The 27,216-nt window shown below is 34.9% G+C and overlaps 1 protein-coding gene across 2 annotated transcripts in view; it reads left to right on the forward strand.

The window, feature by feature from the left end:
* The window catches only part of DNAJC24 (DnaJ heat shock protein family (Hsp40) member C24), a 47,934-nt gene that overhangs the window by 14,699 nt on the left and 6,019 nt on the right, over window positions 1–27,216 (forward strand). The window contains exons 3-4 of one of the 2 annotated variants that reach the window (XM_036220564.1): window positions 15,821–15,959; window positions 27,007–27,075. In XM_036220564.1, coding sequence (XP_036076457.1) covers window positions 15,821–15,959; window positions 27,007–27,075 — 208 coding nt within the window. The remainder of the gene's footprint in view (window positions 1–15,820; window positions 15,960–27,006; window positions 27,076–27,216) is intronic. The other variant, XM_036220565.1, reaches the window with a different exon arrangement.

The following is a 27,216-nucleotide window of genomic DNA, read 5'->3' on the forward strand; positions in this document are numbered from 1 at the left end:
TGAATTGCTTCATTTTACATGATTTAAAAATAGTAACTATCGTCTTGCAAGGTATTCATAAAACCATGCCGTCTGAAACATGAAACACCTTTAAAATTTGCCTTCAAGTAAATCATGGATTTTAGCTCATTAATCGCATTTTACTTATTAAGGTTATTTGTGTTTTGACTAAATTTTCCTGTATTTTCAAATTAATTTATTCTTAATAACTCTAATAATTTATATTCCATATATACATGCTTGAATTATTTTCTTTGTCACAAATAACATTAATACTGTTGTGCCCATGTTATCTACTAATTAAAGATCAAACTGAGACTTGACTTTGGGGGATGAACACAATGCAGTATACAGATGATATAGAATTGTACACTTGAAACCTATATAATCTTACTGATCAATGCCACCCCAATAAGTTTAATAAAAAAATTTTTTTTAAGATGAAATAGATTCTTAAACTCAGCAGTGAAAAATAAAACCCTTTCTTAGGCTTTCTGAAAATTTGACTATAAATTGAACATTATCCTTGGTACAGTGTGTGGGATAAGATAGCTCTAAAAAGATGTCTTTTTTCCAGACGCGACTTAAACCAGCTATTACTTTTTGGCTATCTCAAAATATTAAAAAATATGAAATACAATTCTTACTATTCCTGAAGGTAATCTAAAATGTTTTGTTTGAGAATTATACTTTTTAAATTAGTTAAACATGTGGGTTCAGATTTATTTATAAGGGTTGAAATGATCTGAGTTTGTTTGCAGTTATTCATTCATTCACTCAACCTTTGTTAGGGTTAGTACCTACTATATTTCTAGGCACTATTCTAGATGCTGCATATATAACAGAGTTTATTGTTGGGGGAAAGACACAGATGTTTAAATTCTAGTATCTAGCATAATAAAGGTTATGAGACATATAGCATATAAGTTCTAAAATGTGGTTTCATAGGGAAGCCTGTACACAGCATAAATTTAAGAGTCCTCATGTTGTATTACTTTGCTCTGGCTTTGAATCTCACCTGTACCATTTATGACCCACCCCCCTGCCCCGGAGGGTCTTAACCTCTGTAAGACTTAATGTCTCTGAGCCTCTGTTTCCTTACCTGCAAAAATCAAGATAAATATTTTTTTGTTGTTATTTTTTCATAAAGATGAAATGAAATAATGCATGTAAAGCATTTTCCCAGTGCCTCGCATGTGGTACTTTATTACAGTTTATTGCAGTCACTAGAAACTGTGCATAAGATGCAATTAAAGAGCCATGCAGGACCATATAAAAATACAGCATAATTGTATCATGTAAAATTATATGTTCAGAAAAAAAATAAAGTTAAAAATGATAAAATTATATTTTGGATGTGTGATTCTTATCATGTTCATTGTTGTTATATGTTATACATTTATATATACATATTGCTGTAGAGTTGCATTTATGAAACTTCAGATACTATACTTAATGAAAAATTTTATGATTTTCAAGAGTAGTTTTGATTAAATGGCATTTTCACATTGTCTTTGGACCTTAACATCTGTGAAACTCATCCTCCTCTGTAAGTGTTCATTTATGGATATTAGTGTTGGGAAATTAATGCTGTACTAGGTTGCACAGCATATTTCGTTTGTGAAAAAGAAATACCTGGGTTGCTGTATCATGAGCCAGCAAGTGTGTAAGCATGTCCTGCCTACCCCAAACTTAGCTATCATCCTAAGGTCCGTGCACAGCTGGTGTTAGACTCAGTTTCATGTTTTCTATCCCAATAACCTGTTTTTTAGTCAATTTTCCCCTAATGTGTGTAACCACCATAAGCCAAATGGGATTGTCAAAATGAAAGTTCATTTCCAGGATACTTTGCAGAATAGGTGAGAAACCCTTGGAGCAAAAGCACTTTCCATTCTTTGTCCTCAACTAACAGTTTTCTCTTCAGTTTTGGCCTGGAATTCTTTTCTTTCTTGTCAATTCTTTAATGCTTTCAAGAGTTTTTAAAAAATATTTTATGCAAGTTTTTTAGTTGTTTACAATGGGAAGGTTGGTTTGGATAACCTAGCCCCACCAGCATTGGAAACAAGAAATCCTCCTCTTATTTTTTCCACTCTTTCACAATTCACTGGGAAGAAGTCCATGTTTCCTTATAGCTAGTCCAAAAAAAAAAAGTCTCCCTTTAGGTGTTCCATTGATGTATTGTAACTCTGTTATCCCACTGACCACATCCTGTCTTTACTGTAATCACTTAGGCCGGTGGCTTCCGCTCAGCTAGAAGTAAAGTCTTTGAAGGCAGGGATTCTGTCTCAGTGATTTTTCCCTCCTTGGTAGCACCAACTTGTGTACCAACTTGTGTACTTTATATAATACACTTTCACTACATGCATTGGTTGAATTGCACTGGATTTTGCTGAAATAGAATAGAAAGGTTAAGAAGGGAGTTGGCTTCTGTTATTTTGGCCTCTCTGTGTGGGTTGCAGTACTGTCCCGTTTTATGTTATTCCTTACGGGTTCAACGATGATGTTAGATAGTCCTTGACCCATGTGAACTGATGACAAAATAGAACCACAGCATGCGAAGTGATTTGATCCGTGGCAATCTTTGAGCACATGTTTCGTCTACACCTGTCCAAGGCTGTCCAGCTGTTACATTTCATTTTTAATAATTCAGCCAAAAGTGTAGAATCTTTCTGGGTTTTCAGTAAAGACATATTTTTGAGAACTTTAAATAGTATTACAGAAGAGAATATTGAGACCAGAAAAAATAAATGTATCAGTTAAAGGACAGTATCTGAAAAACAGTATAGGGAATATAAGCATATAGTTTTCAGTTTATTAAATTAAAGAAGACTGTTCATTAAAATTAGAAGACAAAAAAACCTTTTTAAAAAGTCTCAGTTACCCATTTTAATGCATCTTTTAGTTAGAACCTGACTACTTCATAATCACAGTGACAAAATCACAGCATACCATTTTGTAATTTAAAAATCATTTTAAAATAATGTGACAAATTATTCTACAGTCTTGTGTTTAGTCTTCTAAAAAGTCAGTGTTAAAATGAGCTTCAGGTAGTGAAGTACTCAACCGAAGCAGTTTATTACTACTTAAGAAAGACTGAAAAAGCTAGTTATTTAATCATGTTTTGTTTGAATCATGATCACAGATTAAGCAAATTTTTGAATTTATTCTTATAGTGACCTTTTTTCACCTAGAACTCCCTCAAACTCTTAGTACTATCTAGCTGTCTCTGAATGTTCTTGAATGCCAACTTATGCACATACTAGAAGAATGTTCCTACGTGCATCTATAATAAATTATACATTAGAAGACAACTACTGGTTTGTCTTGTGTTGAAATGTATGGAGATGTTAGAAATGTACAAGTTAAATCTCTCATGGTATAGATTCCCCTGGAGCAGAGTAAGGTAAATCTTATAAATTATCATTGAAAGAGTTATTCTTTTTCCAAGTGAAATAAACTACCACTAATGTCACTTAAAATCTCGGGAGGTTGCTTGATTTTATTTTTCATCCTTCTTTCAATAAGTTTGTGAAAAGGTGCAATATTATAAGGCCCATACCTACTATTTTTTAGGCCCTGAGAAAGATTACAAATGGGGGCCGGGGGTATGTCTATGTGCCAGGTGCTTAAATGCTTAATAGATATATATTAAGCTAACATTAACAGAACATACTTAATATTTACTTAAAAAAATATACTTTCATGGCAAATATAGCTTCATGTTGACCTGGAAATCCAAGATCAGATTTTGAGTTCTTGGACTCTTATGCCGGAATGCAGCAGAACAGAGGGAGCCACTGCCTGCCCTGCTTCCATTCTCGTCTGCCCCAACTGGAGACCATCTGTAGTCCAAGCTTCTGCTCCCCGGAGGCTGTTCGTGCAGACTTCCTTGTCCTTTGCTCCTAAAAGAGGGAGTGGGGCATGGCTAGAAGAGGGACATAGGGTCCTCATGGGCAGATTGTGGGGTATGGCAGGAGAAGGGGCAGAGAGAGCTCTGTAAAGGGGACAGGTGTAAATTAAATGTTGTGTATATGTTTAGATTATTATGCAGTCAGTTTTTCTTAGCTGTTGTAGTTATGTTCTATAAAGTTGCCACAAACACTGAGTTAGCAAATCCTGAACCATTGCTCCTAGGGGAAATACGGGGTTAAGTTCCTGTGAGCCTCTGGTCGCAACATTTTCACTGAGCAATCAGTACATAACCTTGTTTTATGTGTGTTTTTGTTTAAAGACAAATATATATTGTTGATTCATTAACATTGAACTCAGGGTCAACAGCACTATATAATTCATGCCTGAAAGAAGAAACTTATTTAAAACATGTGTTTTCCCCCCATAAGGCACATTAGGGACTTCTTTTGCTTTGGAACACTATCCAACACTTAATGCACTATGCTTGGGGGCCATTTTAAATAGAAAAATTACAATAAACAAAAATGAGAAAAATGTAAGTAGACTGTGGAAAGGACATTTATTTACATACGTTATGAGAGCTGAAAAATGAAGGCTTCTTTGACCTCCGCTGGTAACATCCAGGTGGAGTGCCTTAAGTTTTTCACCACTCTGTGTATGTCTGATTGCAAAAGCATCACAAGTGTTGATTGGAAGGTTACAAATATATTTTTGTAAGTAAGAGAATTTGCAGATATAGAATCTGTGAATTGTGAGGATCCATTTTATTTATACTATGTTTATATTAGAGGGCTTGCTATGGCCTGCTCTCCTGCCATACCCCATTTAAAATTTTTAATTGCATTGAAATATGCACACTCACATTATGTCATTTGATTTTTGCAAAACACTGAGCTATATGAACAGATAATTTATTCATCGACTAAGTATGTATTGCCTTCTGTGAGCCAGCTTTGTGCTAGGTGCTGTGGATATAGTGGTAATATGATGGGCAAAGGTCCTTACTTTCATACGTAGCTTAGTTTAGCAAGCAGTCTTTCTGTTTTTCAGGTAAGGAAATTTTTTACAGTTGAATAACTTTTCTAGGGTCACATACCTAGTAATAACCAAGCCAGAATAAAACTGAAATTCTCTCAGTTCAAGTTCAGTGCTGCTCCAGTTCTCTCTTCTCTCTACCTTGACTTCTCCCTTTCCATTAGCTTACCACTCCCCCCACCCACTACCCCACCCCCCAAACCCCACACCGTGCAGTAAAAAGTCTTTCAAAAACATTCTCCTTTGGCCTTGGTTATTATGGCTGTCACTCCTCTCTCCTTCCTTGCCAAACATGACTTGACTACCATCCATTTGCTTCTCAACCTATTCTTTTTCGCCACTGGTATTCTTCTAAATGGTACCTACTAATGTGTCCAGTGCCCCCAGCTTGCCACATTCAGTGGAATTACCGTGACATTTACTGTTGTCACAGATCTTCCATCTGTCTTGAAACTCTTTCCTCCCTGGGCTTCTGTGGTTGATGCCTGTTTTCCTAATTATCTCGTTGCTCACTGCCCTGTTTTTCTTTTTAGCATCTTTTCCTCTATCTGCTAGAAGCATTACAGTCCTTCAGAATTTTGGCTTTATCTTTCTTCACTTACCACCAAATCAGAGACTCTTAATCTGGGGCCCCGGTGCTATTGGAGGACTATTAATCTTTCAATTTTATGCAGAGAGATTAACAGACTTTTTATCATAATCTTGGAGTTTATAACTCAAAAGCGTTGAGAAGCTGCCCTCTGTACATTCCTGTAGTTTTATCTGCTTCACAGGTGACTTCCAAATTCATGTCCCAGCTCCCCAGCTTTCCCCTTGTCTAGCTCCTGCTGCCCTCAGTCACCAGCATCATTAACACAGTTCCTCAGGAGTGCAACAGTCATGCAATAGTTTCCTTACTGCCGGCCTCCCCACCTATCCTCCCTACCAATACCATCCTATCATTGGGTTAGTTTTTTTTTTTTTTTTGTCTTTGAAACAAAAATATGTTTATGTCCCTAGCATTCAAGTAATGTGGAAAAGTAGAGAATAGTTCATGTTTCTTACCATACTAAAAAGTTCCTTTACCGTCTAAACCCAGTCTAGCTTTTTAACTTCATTTCTCATTACTTTTACCACCCAACTGTTCTTTTACTCATTCTCAGTATACCTTACAATTCTGCTGCTCAAAACTCTAATATCTGTTTTAGTACTTTCCTGTCTCATATTTGCCATTTCTGTCTACTTGGAATGCTTTTGCCCTCCCACCCTTCTACAGGTCCTACAGGCTGACTCTTATTCATCCTTCAAAGCCCAGTCAAAAATCACCTTCGTTAAGAAATCTTCCCTAATTTGTTCTCAGTTAACAACTTTTTCAGGTTGTCATCTTTTCTTAGCACCTTATCCTTTCCATTGTATTATAATTATTTTTTTCTGTGCCTGCTCTCCCCAACTAGACCGTGAATCCCTTAAGAGCAGGGATCCTGTTTTATTTATCATTGGATACTCATTGGCTAGCACAATATCTGACTTGTAGTTAGGTCGTTAATAAGCCTTTTTTTTTTTTAATAGATAAGCACACTTTTGGGCTATCAGTCTTGCACATGTATTGTATTTTCTCTATATGAGTCAGAAAACCTTAAAAATATTCAAACATATTTTAGAAATCATGTTTCGAGTGTTAACTGTAGCATAAAATGGGACTGCTACTGTAGGCAATATTTTCCTAAGCATTAGGTGGCAGTAGTGTGTTGTACTTGACTTTACCTTTGTAATTGTTTTTTTTTTTTTTACCCCAGCTTTCATAATCTTAATGTAATGTCAAAGTGTAAAGGACACAGTTGTAGTACTTTTATACCTAACTTTTTGTAACACAATGTTGTTTTAAGCTACTAGGCGTCTTACAGAAAATGAAACAAAACAAAACAAGAAAACACAGCGATATCAGCCAGTGTGTATCTCTCTGTTGCTTACCTAAACTGTGTTCATATTCGTGAGAGAATTCCTACTGCACCATCTTAACAGCGCTTCCTCACCCACTGCTTCATAATAACAGTGATTTGCAATAAGGAAAACCAAAAATTATCTCAGAGGATATGTGTTTCCTCAGCATCTTAAGAAGCTTACTTAGGCCTTTACTTCAAAAACAGTATACTAAGTTCATTGACTTTAGCTATGGTTATTAAATGCTTTTATTTTTCTTACTCAGTTTCTGTTACTATTTAAGGTCACTTCTCTTGTTTTATTGAGTTCCATTTTAGGTGAATTTCCTTCATCATCAAGTAGTTAGGATTCAGAAAAATTGCCACCACCTCTCCAGTCTTACGCATATAACCCACCATTAATTTTTGAACACTTATATATGAAAATGCCAATGCTTTAAGTATGCATTCCCTTCCCATTGTTGTTTTCTATAGATTTTAAAGTTAATTCAGTAGAAGTTAAGGAAATGTGTGCATTTTAGGTCCATGGGGAGATTTCTGCAAATAAAAGAAACTAGAGGAAACAGTAATTAGTGTTAATTCAAATATGAAAAGGGTAAAGTAATTTTCTTTCTCATATCTTTTTTTTTTTTTTTAATCTCAGGGATAAAGCACTTGAGGGAATTCAGAGGTAAAGTACTAGTATCATTAATGCGACAGACTGATCAAGTAATAGAAGAGGAGCACGAAAGCGTTGACAGAACACACTGCCTAATTAGTGCCTGGTGGCCTCGATGACCACAGTGCAGAGCTCAGGATTGCTGCAGGAGGACAGTCCTGTGGGCTTTGTAGATGTACTTCACCAGCCTGGTTTAGCAGGGACAACTTTAGTTTGGCATCAGCTTCCTAAGTCTTTAATTATACAAAAACCGAGTCTTCCCTGAACCCAGAAGGTAGGAGAAGTTAGCCGGTGCACTGCTACTAATTTTCATTGGGGGATATTGGAGGCAAAGTGTAAATATTGGAGTTCTCTGTGTAGCTCATGTCAGGTATGTCATGGAAGACTTGTTTCATATGATTTGGGGGGGAGATGGGTCTAGCTTTACACTTAAATTAGCTATAAGGTAACCGATTGATTAGGTTTAATTTTTTTTTCATAGTTTATGTACAAAGGAGCAGAGGTTGTATTACACTTGCTTATAGTCAACAAAGAGAAGGCGTGTGACTAGCAAAAGGAATTGGTGCAAAATTATATTTCAGAGTTAGCAAATCTCATAGTCCAAAGTACATTACAGAGGTAGTTCTTGGTTTTGAAGAGGTTTTGTCATGGATTGGATTACTCATATTCTACTTCTTACATGTCTTCATTTGTGTAAATCCAGTTCCTACAATCTACCTCTTAATTCTTTATTTGAAAAGGATCCGTACCTACTGTAAATATTGCATGGCTTTGTTTGCCTTCAGTGTTTTTCTGTCTCTTCCCTCAGTTTTTTCCTTACTCTTCCTCTTCTTATTTCTCCTGCAGTTTCCCCTTTCTCCATCATCCTCATTTCCCCTTTTTCAGTCTTCTACCAACCTCCTTTTCTCCCTCTTCCTCTCTTCCTTTTTCTTCTTCTCTTTTACCCTCTTTTCTTGGAATATGACTACAAATTATTATGTAGTAGGTTGCCACTTAAAATTTTGAGCTGGAGAATAATTTGGTCAGGTCGTAAGTCAAAGCGAGTGAATCTGGAAGCAGGTAGATGGACTGGACTGCTGTTAGAAGATGAATGCTGGAGACTAGGTAAGAGCAACCAGCTTACTGTTGGTTTGAACTAGGTTTGGCCTTGGGAATAGAAAGGATATTATATAGGTAGCATCTACAGAATTTGGTGCTTAATGGTATTAGGGAAAGAGAGATTACCCTTCCTGATACTATAACCTGGATTTTTGCAAAATATATTTATTATTCTCTCATTCATTCATTCATTCATTCAGCATTTCTTGAACATGGTGATGATTTTAACAGACAAGGATTCAACAGGAGGAAGAACTAATTTTAGAGTCTGGATGATAAATTGGATTTTGGACATTTTGAACTTGTGCTGATAAGATAACTTTTAGAAGGTATTTTGAAATTTGATTCTAGAATTCAAAAATGTTTGAAGCTAGAGATAGAAAGCTAGCATCTTATTAATGGTACTAAAACTCATTAATGCATAGAGAAAAACCAAATGCTATAACCTCAGGAGCCGTATTGATAGATAAAATAATATCAGCATGACGATTTGGGAATTTTTGTTTAACCAAACATGTGTAGAGCCCTTTTCATAATTGATTGTTATTTCCTATTTGCAGCCAACATTTTATAAATTAAAACAACATAAACAGATGTGTAGCAAAGGATTAATGTATGACTTTCCTAACTTTTTATTCAATTTGAGTAGCAAGCTACCAGTAAATAAAGCAGTATTTCATTTTAAAAAAGGAATGTAAGAAAGGCATTAGAACGAGTGAACCTCTATTTAGGTAATCTGAAATACCACCTTGTTGTGTAGAAGGCAATTTACCATAGTATGCATTTACTTTAAAGAAATACCATTTCCACTTTATACATTGCTTAGCCAATAGAAAGGGTCATTTAGAACTAATGAATATATAAATTTTCACTAAAAACTTTTAGAAATTACTAGAATTTTTACAGTGTATTATATTATGCTCTTTTCACAACTTACACACACTTCAAGTTTTTTTCCCCTCCTGGTAGTCTCTGTGTTAAACCTGTTGCTGGAAACCATTGTAGTGTTTGGTAGCTGAAGCCTCATACAAATGATAGCCACCGCCCCCTTTAAAAAAAATCAGCAGGTTAAAATTCCACCGGCATATTGTTCTGATTTCATCAGCTTCTTCTGAATTAAGTTGGCATTTGTATAAACAATGAAATAATAAGGTTGGCATTTATGATTAATGAACAAAAGGTATCAAATATCAAAAAGTTTTTGACTTGGAACACAATATAATTTTCATTGTGGTGTTATAGGTTAAAAATTGAAGAATGTGAGTTGGCTTTTTTTTTTCTGTTTTTTGGGTCATCATAGAGGAATGCATCTGTCAAAGAGAAATTTCTATGAAGCACTAATTTTTTTATTTTCAACTAACTCCATGTTTTAAACAGTAGGAGGCTAACAGGGTGTTTCTTAGACTTTAGCATGTATAATAATTGCCTGGAGAATTTGATGAAACACAGATTCTTGGGTTCCCCTCTGTAGGGTTTGTGATGGGGTCATCTTCTAACAAGCTCTCAGATACTGCTGAGGCTACAGATCTGAGGATCACATTTTAAGTTGCACAGTCACTCCAGAATTAGTAATTTAGAAATCACTTGGATTTGTTATATAGAGAAGGTCTAAAATCAAAATCAAATAATTGGACAACCTATTGCCATAAAATCTCAGCTAATCATAAAGCATTAGTTATTAATTAGTTTGGAAATAGATATCATATACCAATCTTAATAAAATATTACATCATTTTCTATATTTTTTTTGTAGTATCATGAGTGATCCTATATTTTTTTGATTAAAAGTTTCTTAATCTTTTGTGTTCATTTTTCTTATCAGTAAATGTCATAGGTCTATATAATTGAAAATTTTCTCCCAAATATGACGAGTGCCACATCATTTGAAAATAATTGAGTGCCACATCATTTGAAAATAGTAAAATAGCATTTTGCTAAATTCTCTATTAATATTGGAAGAAAGTTCTCATTTTTCCTTTATGGTGTAGGAAGTTTGCTAAATTACTTTTAATTTTTTTTTGATGTGTCTGAAGATCTTTTTTCTTGAGATATGGTCAATATACAATGAAAAGTGCAGATTTTAAGTGCTCTATTGGTGAGATTTGATATGTATAACCGCCACCCTGAATAAGATACAAAACATTGCCATTTCTCCAGAAAATCCCTTTGTGCCCTTTCCAGTTAATTTCTACCTCTTCTTCCCACCTGGAAACCAGCTTCTTTCTTTCCCTATAGATTAGTTTTGCCTGAATTTAGATTTCATTTCAATGTAATCATATAGTATGTACCCTTTTCTTCTTTTGCTCAGCATAATATTTTAGGTATTCGTCTGTTATTGAGTGTATCTTAGTTTTTTATTTTTTATTGTTGAATAGTAGTCCCTTATATGGATATACTAGTTTATCCATGCTCCTGTTGATAGACATTTATGGTTCCAGTTTTGACTGGTAAGAATAAGACTGTGAGTACATTCTTTTATAAGTCTTTTTGTGGGCATAAGTTTTACGTTTTTTTCCTCTTAAGTAAATATCCAGATGTGGAATTGCTTGACCGCAAATATACATGTAGTTCGATAAAAAATCGCCAGATAGTTTCCCACCAGCAACTTATAATAGTTCCAGTTATTCCCTATCATAGGCAACACGTGGTGCTGTCTTTATTGTAGCCATTCTTTTAGGTATTTATAGTGTCTTATGATTTTAATGTACATTTTCCTGATAACTAAGAAAAAGTTTGAGCACATATTTATGTGTACATTGTCTACTCATCTATCTTTTGAAAAGTGCCCCTTCCAAGTTTTTTCCCCTGATTATTAATTGTCTTCTTATCACCATCAGTTTATAGGATTTTTTTGTATATTCCGGGTATGTCCTTTTTATATATACATTTGGCCAGTATTTTTCCCCAGTCTGTGCCTTGTCTGTTTTCTTAATGATATCTTTGATGAAGAGAAAGTTTTGAAATTTGATGTTTACTTTATCGATTTCGTATCATTACAGTTTGTGCTTTTTGTTCTGTCAAAGCAATCTATGCCCACCCTAAGGGGCAAAAATGTTCTCTGCATTTCGTTCTAGAAGCTTTATAGTTCTGAGTTTTACATTTATGTCTATGATTTATCTTAAATTAATTTTTGTACAGTCATGTGCTGCTTAATAACAGGAATATGTTCTGAGAAATGTATCGTTAGATGATTTTACTGTTGTGTGAATGTCACGGAGTGTACTAGCACAGACCTAAGTGGTACAGCCTACTGCACACCTCAGCTGTATGGCATACCACCACTGTACATCAGTCCGTTGTTGACCAGAACGTTGTTATGTGGCACGTGACTATATGTACAGTGAGATAGGGATTGAGGTCAGATTTTTTTCCACATGGACATCCAGTTGTTTCAACACCGTTCATTACAGACTATCCTTTCCATATTGAATTGCCTTGATATCTTTTTTAACTGTATGCCATTGTCACTGGTAATTTCTTAAACTTTCATTTTCTAGTTGTTTGTTGCAAGATTTGCTGATTTTTTCATTTTTAGTTCTTTGCTTCTAGGTAACTAAGTTCTTCCGTTCTAGCAAAATACATTTTAATTTAGTACTGAAAGCAAATAGAAGTTAGTTAAAATGATCTTTGCAGCATTGATTTTAGTACATACTTATTCCATTAATTAAGAATATCAGTATTTACTGTTTGAATGGTGTTTTTCTCAGAACTCTGTTATTTGCATGAAATTGCCAGCATTTTTCTAATACAGGGAAGTCTATGCTATCTTTTTATGGCTGTTCCTGGAACATAGGATGCTTGAGATTTCATCTGTCTTTCATTTGATCAGTGAATGAATGAAATAGTAATAGCTTTGGGCTCTTAATAATGAGAAGGTTTGGCTAATGGGGATCAAAGAAGAGGGCAAAGAATAAGCCTTGACAAGGGGAAAATGATTTTGGTTTCTTAGAATAATAGTGAATGCTTGAGCATGCCTCGCAAGGGACAGCTCAGATATAGAAATAGAAAGAAAGAAATTAACATTCATTTTAAAACTAGCAAATCTTGAATCCTAGAATTAGGGACTTGTTTTCACATGGGCAATAAAGAATCATTGCAGATTTTGAAGTTAGTAATGTGCTTAATACCGTTTCATTAGTGGGCCTTGTAATTGAAACATCATAAAAAGTTTTAGCTGTCTGTTGTATTACAGTTTTAAATGATAAGGCTTCTTTAGGTATTATTACCACAAACTTAGTGGCTTGAAACAACAGAAATTTATTCTTTTACAATTCTAAATGCTAGAAGTCCAAAATCAGTTTAACTAGGCTGAAATCAAGGTGTTAGCTGGGCCACACACTTCCTCTAGAGGTTCTAGGGGGAGATCCCCTTCCCTGTCTCTTCTAGCTTCTGGTGGCCACCAGCATTTCTTGGCTTGTGGCCTGATCGCTCTAATCTTTAAGGCAAGTATTTAAGATGTGTCTCTCTTTCTCTGCACGGTCTTAGCATCACCTTCTTTGCGTGCCAAATTTCCCTCTGAGTCTTATAAGTATACTTTGTATTTATCTCACTTGGATAATTTTTCTGTTTCAAGATTTTTTAACTTAATCATATCAGCAAAGACCTTTTTTCCAAATAAGGTAGCATTTACAGATATTAGAAATTAGAGCCTGATATCTCTGGGGGCCATTATCAGCCTATCACAGACTGTATTATTTTTTTAGACCTTCATTTTGTTCAGGAACTTACCATCAAAACAAATTGGACTGAGGCTTTTAGTGTCCCAAAGACATACTTTTTTTTTTTGCAACAATTACCATTTTTAAGTTGAACCCTATATCATAGAATAAAATGTATTGCATTCTAGTAGTACAACAGAATAGATCTAAAAGCCTCACTTGGTGAGTTAATTAAAACAGTAGTCAGGAAAATACCAAATTAGTGAAAGAGATTGAATTATGCTTTGACTCTCATAGAACTACATATGACTCAATAAAATTTAATGATAGCCTTTAGGCTGGGGCAGCCAGGAACTAATTCTTGGTTTTGTAGAACTTTCTTGGTCAGATTGGTACATGATCAAGCCCAATCTTTTCTGTTCATTGCACCAAGTAGACCTTCTATAGTGACCTATTAGTAATTACCTGACTTTTAGTCTGCACTCTTTCAATACAGCTGTTAGTTTAGAATGATTCTTATGGGACCTTACTCAATACTTGTTACACTGAGATTGAGTTTTCATGTGCAAGTGTATCTTCAATGTATACTTGTGGCATATTTGAACATGCTTATATAATAACATTGAATCAAAGCAAGCTTGTTACACAAATCATCTTCACATAGTGTTAGTGGAAAGAGTCCGCTAGAAATCTTTAATGTAACCAACTCTATTCTGGCTGTGGCATGTTGCTTAAGCATCCCAGTTTTAGGACCTGCCTAACCCTCAGCATGGGAATAACCTTTATTAGCATCATTTGATAAATCGTGGCCTGAGAAAAGATTAAACAATAAAGCCTTAGTTTCCTTTTCTTCAATCATTTTATTAATTAGCTTAAAATATTTAAATATTTATAACTGATAAATTTGTCATAGAAAGAGAAATAATTTGCCAAACGGAAAATGGAAGCCTGATTCTCTGTTTGCCCTATAATCTTTCACTCAGCATGCGTGATATTCATTAGTTCTTCTATGTAACCAAATATCACAATTGTTTTTGCTCTGCTAGTGAGGATCATCAGCAGTGTGAAGTTCAGCATAAAAACAAATTCACTATCAAAGCCAATAGTCAGCATTATGATTAAAAACTTACGTACTTTCTGAATTCTGGATTGAGAATTGAAATCATATGACTTCATGTTACTTGCCACAACTCACAGAGTGATTTTGGCCTTAGCAACTTGGATAATAAATGACATGATACTTACAAGTTTTTTGTGGTCTTTCAATGTCTGCAAAGCAGTCAAAAGAATTTAAATGATTGTATCATTAATTGATGAGTACGTGAGCTAACCACATCAGTGTCATGAAATGTATGTTGATTTACCTGTTTTATTATAAAGACTTATAGAGTAAAAACTAAATAGAAAAAACTATTCTACTAGTTCAAAAGAAATTCCTAAGATAACTTTTAAAATTAAAATTTGTTCTGTAATATATTTGATAAAACATCAAGTAATTGCTCATTGAAAATTCTTGATGAATACTATCAAGTGGTTCCTTATTTACTTCAGAGTGAAGAATTACATATCTGAATATCTGCTAATATTACCCCAGATCATTTAAGTGAAATGTCTCTAAATTTAGATAATCTTCTCTCACTTGTTTCTTGAGAGACTGCTGAAAAGCAAGGGCATACTGATTCTTTCAAAAGAACTGAGAGATGAAAAGAGAAAGAAAAAAAAACAGAGGGAAAATAAGAAAGGGAATAATATAAGTGAGGTATCCGATAAGCCACATTCACATTGTCATTTGAGAATTGATGAATTGGCATAAAACTTTCTGGTTTCGACCAAATAGCATGAAGAAATTACTGCATATCAGAAACATTCTTAACAATTTCTTAGACTTAGAAAGCACATGTAGGAAAAATTTACTCATGAATTAATTCATATTCTAATTTTCATTGAGTTCTTTAAAGTTTTTTTTTTTTACAAACTTGCCCTAGTATAACCGTTTTTCAATAACAGTTTATATATGTGGATTTATAACTTTAAAATCTTCAGGGCTGAGCCAGAAGACGAAAGGTGTTTTATTTTAAAGTACGATTGCATAATTTAATTTTATAAGAAAATGCTAGTAGTCCATTCATGATGATATCTACATTCGAGCGCATTATATAAGGAAAGCTTTATTCTCTGAAGTTTGTGTTCTTCCTGTGTCATGTCCCGCTCGTCTGCATGTACCTATTTCTGTTTGTGTTAGTCATCCTCTCTAGGTAAATTGTCCATGAGACCAGTGATTCCATCAGCAAATTATCCAGAAAATGTTGTCTTTGCACGTTGTGACAGATCATGTCACTGGTGGATTTATAGCTACTCCAGTGGTCTAATTACCCTGGCAGTTGTCTCCTGTGCCCAACACTATTGTCTCGTTGCCTTGGCATCTTAGCTTCATCTTCTCATTACCTTCTCTCTTAACTAAAGCTCACATTTACATTTTTTTTTTTAACCTAACTCACTTAACCCTCTCTGTTCACCACCCCCTTATTTTTGATTGGCAGTATCATCCAGATAAACAAAGTGCAGATGTGCCAGCAGGAACAGTGGAGGAATGTATACGGAAGTTCATCGAAATTGATCAGGCATGGAAAATTCTAGGGAATGAAGAGACAAAAAAAGAGTATGACCTGCAGCGGCATGGTAGGTACTCGTGGTGCGGAGCCAGCACGTTGGCAACTCTTTGAAGCACAGTCCACAGCCATTCCCGGGGAGCATTTTCCAGCATTTGCACAAACTTATTATTGCCTTTTTTACTCCCCCTACCCCAGATCATTGTTTTTAATTATGCTCTATTCTTAGTAATGATCGTTATGTATCTGTTGAGAAATTCACAAAACTACTAGGATGTGGCTTCTTGTGAAGTGGTCGAAGTGATTTTTTTATTAACTAAAGAAAAATATTTCATCACACATTTCTAATTAACATGTTTTATATGTTTAAAAACTTTATAATGTGATTTTGTGCTGATTAAAATTTTAATTGTAGTACTTTTAAGACTTTATACTGTATAAATGACAGTCAGAAAGAAGATACTGTATAGCATAACATCATCAGGCACCCTGCTGTCTCTGTGCCTGCTTTAGGCTAGGCTTCATGGTTATCTCTTGAATAAACTATTCCTTATAAGATGGCTCTACATGACATTTTAGGAACGAACATTTCCCAAGCAGTTTTAAAAGTCATTTCTTTTATGCATTTTAGAAACTAGCTTCTTAAAACAGTGACTAGCTCTTGTGAGAAAGAAAGGGAGAAATGTAGGTCAGGTTTGTCACACATGGACTGCGATTACACAAAGTGATAGGCTGTCTTTCAGCACTGGCCTTGGGATAGGAGTCCCTCAGCCTTCTCTTTGAACCTTCAATATGCACCCTACATGCTAATGGGGGGAGTCGATAATCAGTTACAGCCCATGGGGAAAACACGCAGTTGCACTCTGCAGCCGTGCACCAGGCTCAGCATCGACTCCTGTATGTCGGTAAAAGCTCACTGTCTCTGTGGTTGATTCCTGAGTCCCCTCCCATACCCTACAGTGGCACCCATCAAACCTAACAGAATGATTTTTAAGACTCCTACTACTAAAATTACGAAAATTTGAGAATCAAATCTTTATTTTTAAAACACAGCATTATAGGATAAAGCCACTGATGTATACAAATACCCATCTTTATTTTCAGAGAGAGTTGTACCAATAAAATTATTTCTTGCAGGCAGTGTGTGATACCTTTGTGTATAAAGACTTCATGAGCTATTTGTTTATATACTGGAGTATTTCTTTTTAACAGCAACTTTCATAATACTGATCAGCTCTAAGGCCCTTCTGCTTTAAGACTGATAAGTTTATATTTTTTAAAATGTTAAGAAATTGATGAGTGTGTTTTTGCAGTAAATTTGGATTAATTTTCAAATATGGCTTGAATATTTTGTCCTATTTGGTGCATATATGAGCATCTTTCAAATGTTATAGTTCTTTTGTAAATGTTTTTTTACTTCTAGCAAAAGAATGTAGAGATGGTTCCATTTGAAGATGAATTCTATCCATAGATATATCTTTTTATCCTTTGTTCACGTGATATAATTTCTGTGAAAGTATTGAAACCATTACACATGAATATGTTATGTGCAAGAAGCTACCTGTGTTCCTAAAGCGAACAAGCTGTACTGGAGATGATGATTTTCTGATGGTGCTTTTGCACATCTTTACCAGTCTTTACTCTGTGGGTTGCCGGTTTGCTTAAGATAAGGATAATCCACAAAACCATACCTTAAGGAATGTACAGTATGTTCTTGCACTATTGCTCTGTATTTTTGCCACTCCACAGCCTATGTCCTATTAAGAACCTATCATTGAAACTGACTAGAAGCCTGCTGTCTATAGAGCAAAGAGGTAGGGAGAGATCAGGAATCAAAAAAATATTGCTATGATACAGGGTAGGATAGACCAGAAATGGAGAAAAATAAGAAACGGGGTTTAAAATGAGCAAAGAATTACATGAAGGGAGGTTTAAAGAGATGTTGGAAGAACAAATAATCCACATCTTCAAGCCCTTCTCATTGCCTTTGAAAAGTCCTCGGAAGTGTAGGTTTCTTTTGAGTTTTGAGGCCTTGGTTTTAAGGTTTTAATGGAAGCAGCTTTGGCCTCCTGTATCTCAGGGGACTCTTGTAGGTTGTTGACAAGGTCACAGTAAAGTTTAGGCAAACCAAATACAGTGGCAGTTGGGCCTGATTCATGATTCAGATAAATAGGCAGATCTTGTGCTTGGAATTTATAATGTCAGTTTGCAAGTTTTTCAGGCAGGTGATTGCTGAATTGAGCTATTCTAGAATAGTAGAAACACAACTTTTGATTACATTTTAGTACCTCAAATCTAAGTACTAAATATTTTCACTACCAAAGACTCCAAATAGTGAGAATGCTTTGTTTCAGTTTTAAATTGAGATTGGTTTGCTGTTTAGAGAAGAAATAGAGGTTTCTCATCCAAATACAACTTGCTCTTTTTAAGTTTCATACTAGAATTTTGAAAATGTAGTAATAAACCTAGTTTCATATTGTCGTTTCTTTTGAATGTTGATATTAATTTTTCCTTCTTGACCCATCTTCAGTAAATTGCTTCTGAAAAGAAGGAAATGAACTTGAACTTTTAGCAGTAAGGATTTAAATTTGATAGAAGGAAAACCTTTGAGAGTGATAATTTGTTAAAGACCAGGATAAGTTACCAAGAGAGAGTGTGTTTGTTATAACCAGGTCAAAGCACTCTTTTTTTCTGGGTCACCCCCTGGGGACATGGAAATAGCTTTGTCACACAGAACTCTTTTTGCATGTGGTGATAGTTCATTGTAGAACTTTCTTTTCATAGGGTGTGCTTTAAATATTTGTTTCCTGCCCTCCATTAACTTGGTTTATAAAATAAATTTGAACTCTGTTAAGAGTGGGGAAGGAGGCAGGAGATGTTTTATTGGCTGATGATGTTGAATGCTTTCTCATATTTCACAGCTCAAAGTTGGTGCTCTGTTGTAAGGAAGGTCTCATCAATACCACCCACAATCATTTATTTCTCTAAAAGATCATTTAAAAGAGCCCTTGACATCCATATTTCTTTTCTTCACAAAAGAATTATCAGATGAGTTCTAGTAAAGAAAAAGTCCAGGGTAGGCAACCTAAAGTAAAGTACATATGTTTTTTTCTCCCTCATTTCTACTTCTATATTCTTAGTTGACATTTCTGGGTACTGTTGAAGAAAAAGCAAATCTAAAAAAAAAGGATGAGTAATCTTCAGTTCCCAGATATTATACAATTTGAAAGCATTGTTAACTATTGAATTTAATCAATTCGTTCCAGTTGGTATATTTACCTTATTGTTTCTAAGGATGCTTGCAAAGGCCAATTTTCATGTCCCCTTGAAAGGCATGTAGTTGTTTAAGATTAGGCTTTGCATTTTAGACAACCATATGAGCACTTTTGGAAAATCTTTTCAGGGTTTATAAAATGTTCACATGAACAATAACTGTAGACTAGATTTTGGTGCCTTTATAAATCTTATGGAGTTTTCTCATATATTAAGCACATTACAAAACACATCAGAAGTATATCATGGAAAAATAATAGGGATCATGATTCGGTAGCTTTGTAATGTGACAGTTACACCAATCTCTGATGTCTTGGTAGCTCTGTAAAATGACACAGGTTATGAGTCAGGTCACCTCTCTGTGAACTGAAGAACAGATCTTCAGATGAAATAATATTTATTTGAACCTTCATCAATTAAATAATATATTTTTTTAAATGAATGTGTTTAGAATCCTTGGTAGTATATTATTTTACATTAAAATGTATCTTGGTTCTCTATTAGTGAATTTTGATAATATGGAGCCTTTACTCTACATAATTGGCCAAGTACTTGAATACCAAAAACATCCTGGCTCAGAAGGGGATATTGGGCCAGACATTTTAAAGTTAGTATGTCTTTATTCAGAGCTAATTAGTTACTCTCCCTTAGCTAGATACAAAAGGTTGTTTCTGGTGTTGTAAATAATACTTTTTAATGTAGGTAATATGACTTTGGGTGAACTATTAGAAATAACGACTTAAGGCAGTTGATATTTGTGCAAATTATGTGCTAAAATTGACCCTTACAAAAACACTTGTAGTACTCAGGTTAAGGTTTCCATTTACGGTAATATCAGTATTCCCGTGATTTTAGGAATTTTAAAATTGACTATAAAAATGTGCTTCAGGTAAAACTTGAAGATAAGCATCAGGGGAATGTTTTTTTTGGTGACTGTTTCTGGGAAAAGTGTATGTGAAATGATGCAGAAAATTCATCTAGACAGTTAGGGATTGGCATTTTCTTCAGAGGGATTGGCATCTAGACAGTAAGGGATTGGCATTTTCTGTGAGGGGCCTCCTGCTCCATTTTCTTTGTAACAAGAAGGTGACTACTCACATTATTTGTTAATTTTATTTGAATGCAAATAACTGTTTTTCCATCTGATTTTGGAAGCTAAGCAAAGTTGAGCCTGGTTAGTACTTGAATGGGAGACCACCTAGGAAGACAAGGTGCTATAGGCATAAAAAAATTAAAAAAATAAAAATAAGAGATTGTAACCTGACAAGGTCCTTGCAATCTGAGGTTAACCAAGGGTTGCTTCACCTAAAATAGATGATAGATGATGATAGATAGATAGATAGATAGATAGATAGTTTTTATAATAAAAATGTATTTTAAGATATTTCTCCATGATTTTGAATAAAAATTTGCTTAGTTTCAAATAATGTTATAGAAACCTCTGGGCAAGATTATAGTTATAATTCTGGTATACTTGGACTTAATTGGGGGTTCTGATTTAATAATAGAGAAAATGTAGGATTTCAGGAAGTTTGTATCACCAACTTGAACCCCTCTCTCAATTTCTGCTTGGGTACTTGACCCAGTTGAAATCATTGAGTCTAAAACCAGACAAGAGCACCTTTTTCATTGCTTGTTTTTTCCCAGACTTGAAACCAGTTCATATTATACTCTGATTACTTCTGCTGCTCAGTATACAACCGGTGAATTAGAAATGAGTGTTGACATTTTTAAAAAAATTTTTCTATGTAATTTTCTCACAGCTACCACAGTAGTCCATACCCAGACTGTAACACATACCCTTATTATTTCCATAGCTGCTAATTGGTCTTCTACCACAGGTTTTTACATTTTGGTCTTGCTTTCTTTCTTCTTACTCCTCAAAGGACTTCTATAACCACCTCCTTCCCTACACAACATTTACCCATTTACCTAGAATTTAAATAGGCAGAAGATTTTAAGTTTGCTTCTAACTACTTTTTCTAACCTTATCACCAATCACAAACCTAATGTGACTCTTCTCCCCAGTCTGTTTAGGAGCTCCCAAACACATCTGCTTATGCCATTTGTCATTACTCAGAACACCCCCCCCCCATTCTGATTCTTCACAGCTTATTCTTTATTCAAGTTCCAACTCAAATCCTACTGTCTGCTTTCCCACCCTGCCAAAAATAACAAACAAATTTCCCTGACATTCTAATCCACCATCATTTCTAACCTCTGAATTTAATCCACAAATTATTTTGACTTTATCTTCTGTGGTTCCCATCTTTTAGTTCTGTTTGGTACTTTCAAAGGACTGAAAAATTAAATCGATATGGCTTTGATAGTAATGGATCAGTTTTAATGGGACTGACAATAGCAAAGTATTCTAAACTTCTAACCACTGTTACAAATCCAGACAAAGTCAAGAGCTGCTGCCTTCCTACACCGTGGTCCTTGAGGCTTCTCCTGTCACCTCTCCAATAATGACTGGTGTTTAGTCAGTTTTCTATGGTCTGATATAGATAGGTCAACACAAACATTATAAAATAATAAGTTAAATTAGCTGCCATTTATTGAGCACCGGCACTATGGTAATTGTCTTTTAATCATTGTTTAACAACCTTGTTAAGAAGAAATTATATCTATTTTCCAGAGAAAGAATATGAGGCTGGGGAGGGGAGGAGGAGGGGAGGGGAGAGGGAAGATGGGGGCGCGGGGGGGGGCGATAATTAACTAATTTGACTAAGGTTGCATAACTAACTAATAATTGATAGAGAGGGAATTCAGAGCCATTCTGTGAGTCTTAATCACTGCTGAGCTGCCAAGTTTTAAATAGGTGTATACAACCTACTATTTTTTGGTCCAAATAGTCAAGAATGGGGCATATTTGAGGGTCAGAACAGGAAGCCAGACCTACATCTGCTGCCATTCTACCTGTTCTATAGTGAAACATGAAATTCAGTTTTTGGGTTTCATTTGGTACTTCTCATGAGCACTAGTTTATAAAAGCTCTGCAGCTCTTCAAGTCCATAATTAAACTCCAGATTTGTAATTTTTCTTCTATATTGAAAGACTTATAATTTTGACTATTTGTGAAAGGATTATACAGCTTTACGATTTAATGAGCACGGTTTTAAGTTAAGTGTTAGCTGATTCTCAATCTCTTATCAAGGTAGAGACTGTTCCAAGAACAGACTGTTATGGACAAGGAAACGATTTCCTTCAAGTTATTTCCTATACGAAAATTTTAATTATATATAGTAAAATGATTTTTAAGAATGAAGTGATTGTTTAGAATTAAAATATTTGGTTTTAAAACAGCAAGATACTAAGACCTCAAGGAAGACAATACTGTTTGCTTTTAGCACACATAGTTGACTTCTCTACATTTGAAATAAACTTTAAATATTTTAAATGGCATAAAGAAAAATAGAGTGGACTTAATGCTAAATGCGAGCATTCTGGGGACTTGATCACTGGAGTAACACGATATTGCTACACACGAACAATAGGGACAGAGCTGCTGATGGACTTGATCTTTTGGCCAATATTGGGTTGATTGAGACATTTAGATACCGCAGCCATAATGAATAAAGTTGAATTCCTCTCCTTTGTGCCTTTTTATTGCTGTTTTTTTTTATTTTTATTTATTTATTTGAATTGTAGCTACAGTTAGAAAAACTTTCCTGGTATTAGGAAGTACAATTATATAGCCAGCAAAGAGTTATTTTAGAAATTTTAGTATCCTCCTTAGGAGGAAGTTTTAAAAGACTGGAATTCCATTGTCTGGTAAGAAGTAAGAAATATTTATTGATTCCCAAATGGACCTGAAAAAAACCTTTCCTCTTTTAGAAAGTTGTGAATGACCCAGCGAGAGCTCTGGTAAGCTTTACTGAACCAAGCTGCTAATAGTTATTTAATGTTATTCTTCAGTGTGAAAGAATCTCCATAGATTTTCCTTTTAATCTCTTTGAATTGCAGGCTCATAAACCTCTCTGATGAGTCCTGCCAGTGTTTTCTTAGATCCCACCGTTGAGACAATGGAGCCACAGAATTCTTTCACCTCTTGTTGTCAGACAAATCCAATAGAATATAAGGTCAGAAGGGCCTATACTTCTAAAGGTTTAAAGATTCTTTTTCAAGTAAGCACATATTATTTGATTTTATCATTTATATTCCTCAGAAATCTCTTTAACTATAATGCATTACTTTCTATATGTAAGTAAATCTGGAAGTTTTTCTTGTCTCCATATTTAAGCTTGTGAGTACAGCACAGGGTGTGAACAGACCTTAATGTTCTTAGATACCTTAGAAAAAGCTGAGTCCATTCACTTCAAAAGAATTTGGAACGTGTAGTTTCATTGGTCTCAAGACAGAGCACACCAAATGCCAGGCAGTACATTTTCTTTCCAGTGCTGTTGTTTTTTTTTATTACCATTCTGTAGCTAAGATTCCAGATTTAAAGACTGGATCTGTTCCTTTAATTAAATCACTTTTCTAAGTCAGTTTGTTTCATCAACATTTTTAGTTGTGTCATGTTAACAGGAGAACTTTGAGATAAGATTTACCTTTTCAGATACTTATTAAAATATTTCATTGTACTGAGCAAAAATATTTATAATATGTAATACTCAAAAGAAAATGAAGTTATCTGTTTTGAAGATGCCATGCCTGATAGACAATTATCAAAGCTAATTACTGGGTTCCTGTGAGTTATTTTAAGGACTAGGAATGAATTAAGTTTTCTAATTATAACTGCAATGGTGGACAAGCAGAGATCATTGTTGAAAAAGAAAAAAAAAACATCGATTTGTTTGTGCTCCTTCCTTGTATTCGTAGTGTGGGGGGTTGCTGTTGCCCCATTCCCTGGACACCTGTTTCTCAACAAAGGATCCCTACCCCCTGCATTTAGATTCACCTTTTACTTGTATGTACCCCCTCTGCTCATTATACAGTTCTCCAGGGATCCAATTTTCCCGAGTTAATCACCCCAGCCTTTTTCAGAAGTTGTTAGATTACCATCCTTTCAAAGAATACAGACTTTCCTATGAGGCTCTTAACTTTTTTCTCCTAACTTTTCGTATTTCTGTTCTAAAATGTAGCTACTGGAGTCTCAACGCACTACCTTTAAAACTTTTTATTGAAGTTTTTCACAAACACAGAGCAGGGCACCAATCCTAGGTATACAGCCTGATGGATATTCATAGTAAACACACCCATCTCACTAGCACCCCAGAGACCCCTGTGACCTCATCCAATTCCTACTCGCTCCGCCATGCCCCACAGCACGGGGTAGTTCTTCCTGTTACATTTCACATAATGGAGAATCATCCAGTATGTCCTCTTTTGTGTCAGATACTGACTTTTAAAACCAGAATCCCCACAGAAACTTGGACTCTGTGCACACAGTGCTGAATAATCAGGCCAATATATAGATGTTTAGACAGCCACAGAACATGGTCATATTTTAATATACTTTTAGCTCTGACCTTGGGCAAATTACTAACCATTTTTGTGTTTTCCCTTTTACCATGAGAGAAGGTCTAAGCTGATCTTTCAACTAAGAAATAGGTAGTTACTCTAAAGTTCCTGTACATAAAGAAGAAAAAATAGTAAAAATGTAAAAGCCATTTTTCTGAGTAGGTGGAATAATATATGCGAAAGGATTCCACAAGAAATAGGAACTGGGTGAGAATAACAATAGTCTCCTAGTAGAGAAGCAGAACAATACAAAGCTGACTTGCTAGGCAGTTATACTTACCAGTTATGTTTCATTTATTATTTTTAAAATGGCATAATGGACATACATGAATGGGTTAATTCTTTTTGTACAATTAATGTGTTACAGGTGTCCAAGATAGGGCAGATTAAGGAGGTTTATTTATTTTGTCATTAATTCTGCCATTTCTGATTTGCTTTAAATTGATTTCAAAAGTACAAGATAATCTTTAAGATATTCTGGAGCGTAGGCAACTTGATTGTAAATTATTTATGCCTGTTTTTTCTCTAATCATGATCTGGTAAGTGCCATTTACCCCCATTCTTCAAATCTAAAATGGTGTTTCATTTCCCCGTTCAAGCAAGCTACCCTGGTCCTTCCTAACATTTTTTTTTTCATCCATGAGACTGTTACGTAGATTTTTTAGAAAATTAGGAATAATAACCTATACCCAAGTGTACTTTATATAGAATGTGGAAATTTGTTTTGTTCAGAAATTACTTAGCATAAGCATACTGATAACACTCTGCATAAGCGTTTCAGAGAGGACACAGAGGTGGAGGCAATAACCCTGACCACCAGGCAAAGTCTGTATCTTTGGAGTTTAGGACAATTTAATAGATTGTTGGTACCTGGTAAATATGAAGTGATACAATATTTGACATGCCTTAATAGGAAACCATGGTGAGTTCAAAATATTGTATAATCTTTTCATCTATTTTAAAATTGTATAACTCACCAATAAATTTCGAACAGGCGGTTATTAAATATAATTAAGTTGCAGGCATTCACACAACAGAACAAAGGGAAGCATTCTCAGCAAGTGAACAAGAGACTAGTGAGACAGCTAAAGAATATTTCATTGGGGGGGAGGTGGATTTTAGTAGTTTCTTTTAAGCATTAACTTTTAGAAGAATGATACAAGCATACAGGAAGTATAACATGCCTTTAAAAACAAAGACTAGTGCTTCTCATCCCTAGTTGCTTTCTTTGTCCCAAAATGTACTTATTTTTAACAAGACTGCATGCTTATGCTACCTGGGCCTTCCTCTTACTTTTAGTTGGAATTCCAGGCTTCTTTGGACCTTCCTTCTTTATGGAAAACTTTGGCCCAGGAAACATCAGTGGAACATCAATACAACACAGTTGTGTTGCATGGTTTTTGAAATATTTTAAAGTAATTCTTCATTTAAGTTACTTAATATTCTGTTGCAAGCAACTAAAAATCAGGTAACTAATAGCCCCTTACATTTGAGTAGTTTATTTTTTAAAGCACTTTTAGCCTGATATCATTTGATTGATAAAACACTCTTGAATTAGGTTATCTCATCTGCTGTTAACTATATTCCATACACTAGGTGGCTTAAACAACAGAAATTTCTCACAATTCTAAAAGCTAGAAAGTCCAAAACCAAGGTGCCAGTCAATATGGTTCCTGGTGAGGTCTCTCCCCCTGACTTGCAGAGAGCCTCTTTCTAGCCATGTCCTCATATGATAGTCTTCGGTGCATATCCATGGAGAGAGAGCTTTTTCTTCCTCTTCTTATAAGACCACCATTAGGACCCACTCTTGAGACCTCATTTAACCTAATTGCCTCATAAAAGCCTTATCTCCAAATAAAGTCACATTGGGGGCTTAAGGATTTAGCATCCGAGTTTAAGGGGGAGTCACAGTTCAGTCCCATAGCAACCCTTCTGAAGTAGATAAGATAGAGAAAACTCAATATACCCAGGGTTAGAAAACTAGTCATATATTAGAACTAAGATTCAAATATAGCTATTTTTACTCAACTCCAAGCTGCCTTCCTTAGTTACAGATGTAATTTATCTGACAAAAAAAATTTTCCTCTCTCTCACAAAATAGAGGTCACTAACTGATTACAAGGAATCATCAAAATCAACGTCATGGTTTTGCATGTTGCATATTTGTGAAAAAATGGGATAGATTTTGACTATTAAAGTTCATAAGAATTGGTATGCTCTGGAATTTAGTCAGCTGAAGTCAAGTAGTCTTATAACTGCTGTCAGAAGTAGTAAGCTAAGTTTTAAGATGGTAAGTAAATTAGAGTTATAGTGACCAGGCTGGAGTTGCCTTTTCAGCATTCTTTGTGGTTATGATTAAAGTATTTTATATTTTACAGAAGACAATCTAAGAAATATGGGACCAGTAGATGCTCAAGTATATCTTGAAGAAATGTCTTGGAATGAAGGTTGGAATTTTTTTTCTCTTGATTACAGTAATGGAAAATATTAGGGTTTTTCTATAAAGAGAAAATAAAAATTCTCATATTTGGAATCTTAAAAAGAAATAATAATTTGGCTTTTGGTATATATATGGGTGTTTTTGTCTG

The sequence above is a fragment of the Rousettus aegyptiacus genome, unplaced genomic scaffold (assembly GCF_014176215.1).
Source record: "Rousettus aegyptiacus isolate mRouAeg1 unplaced genomic scaffold, mRouAeg1.p scaffold_m13_p_5, whole genome shotgun sequence".
Lineage (NCBI taxonomy): Eukaryota > Metazoa > Chordata > Mammalia > Chiroptera > Pteropodidae > Rousettus > Rousettus aegyptiacus.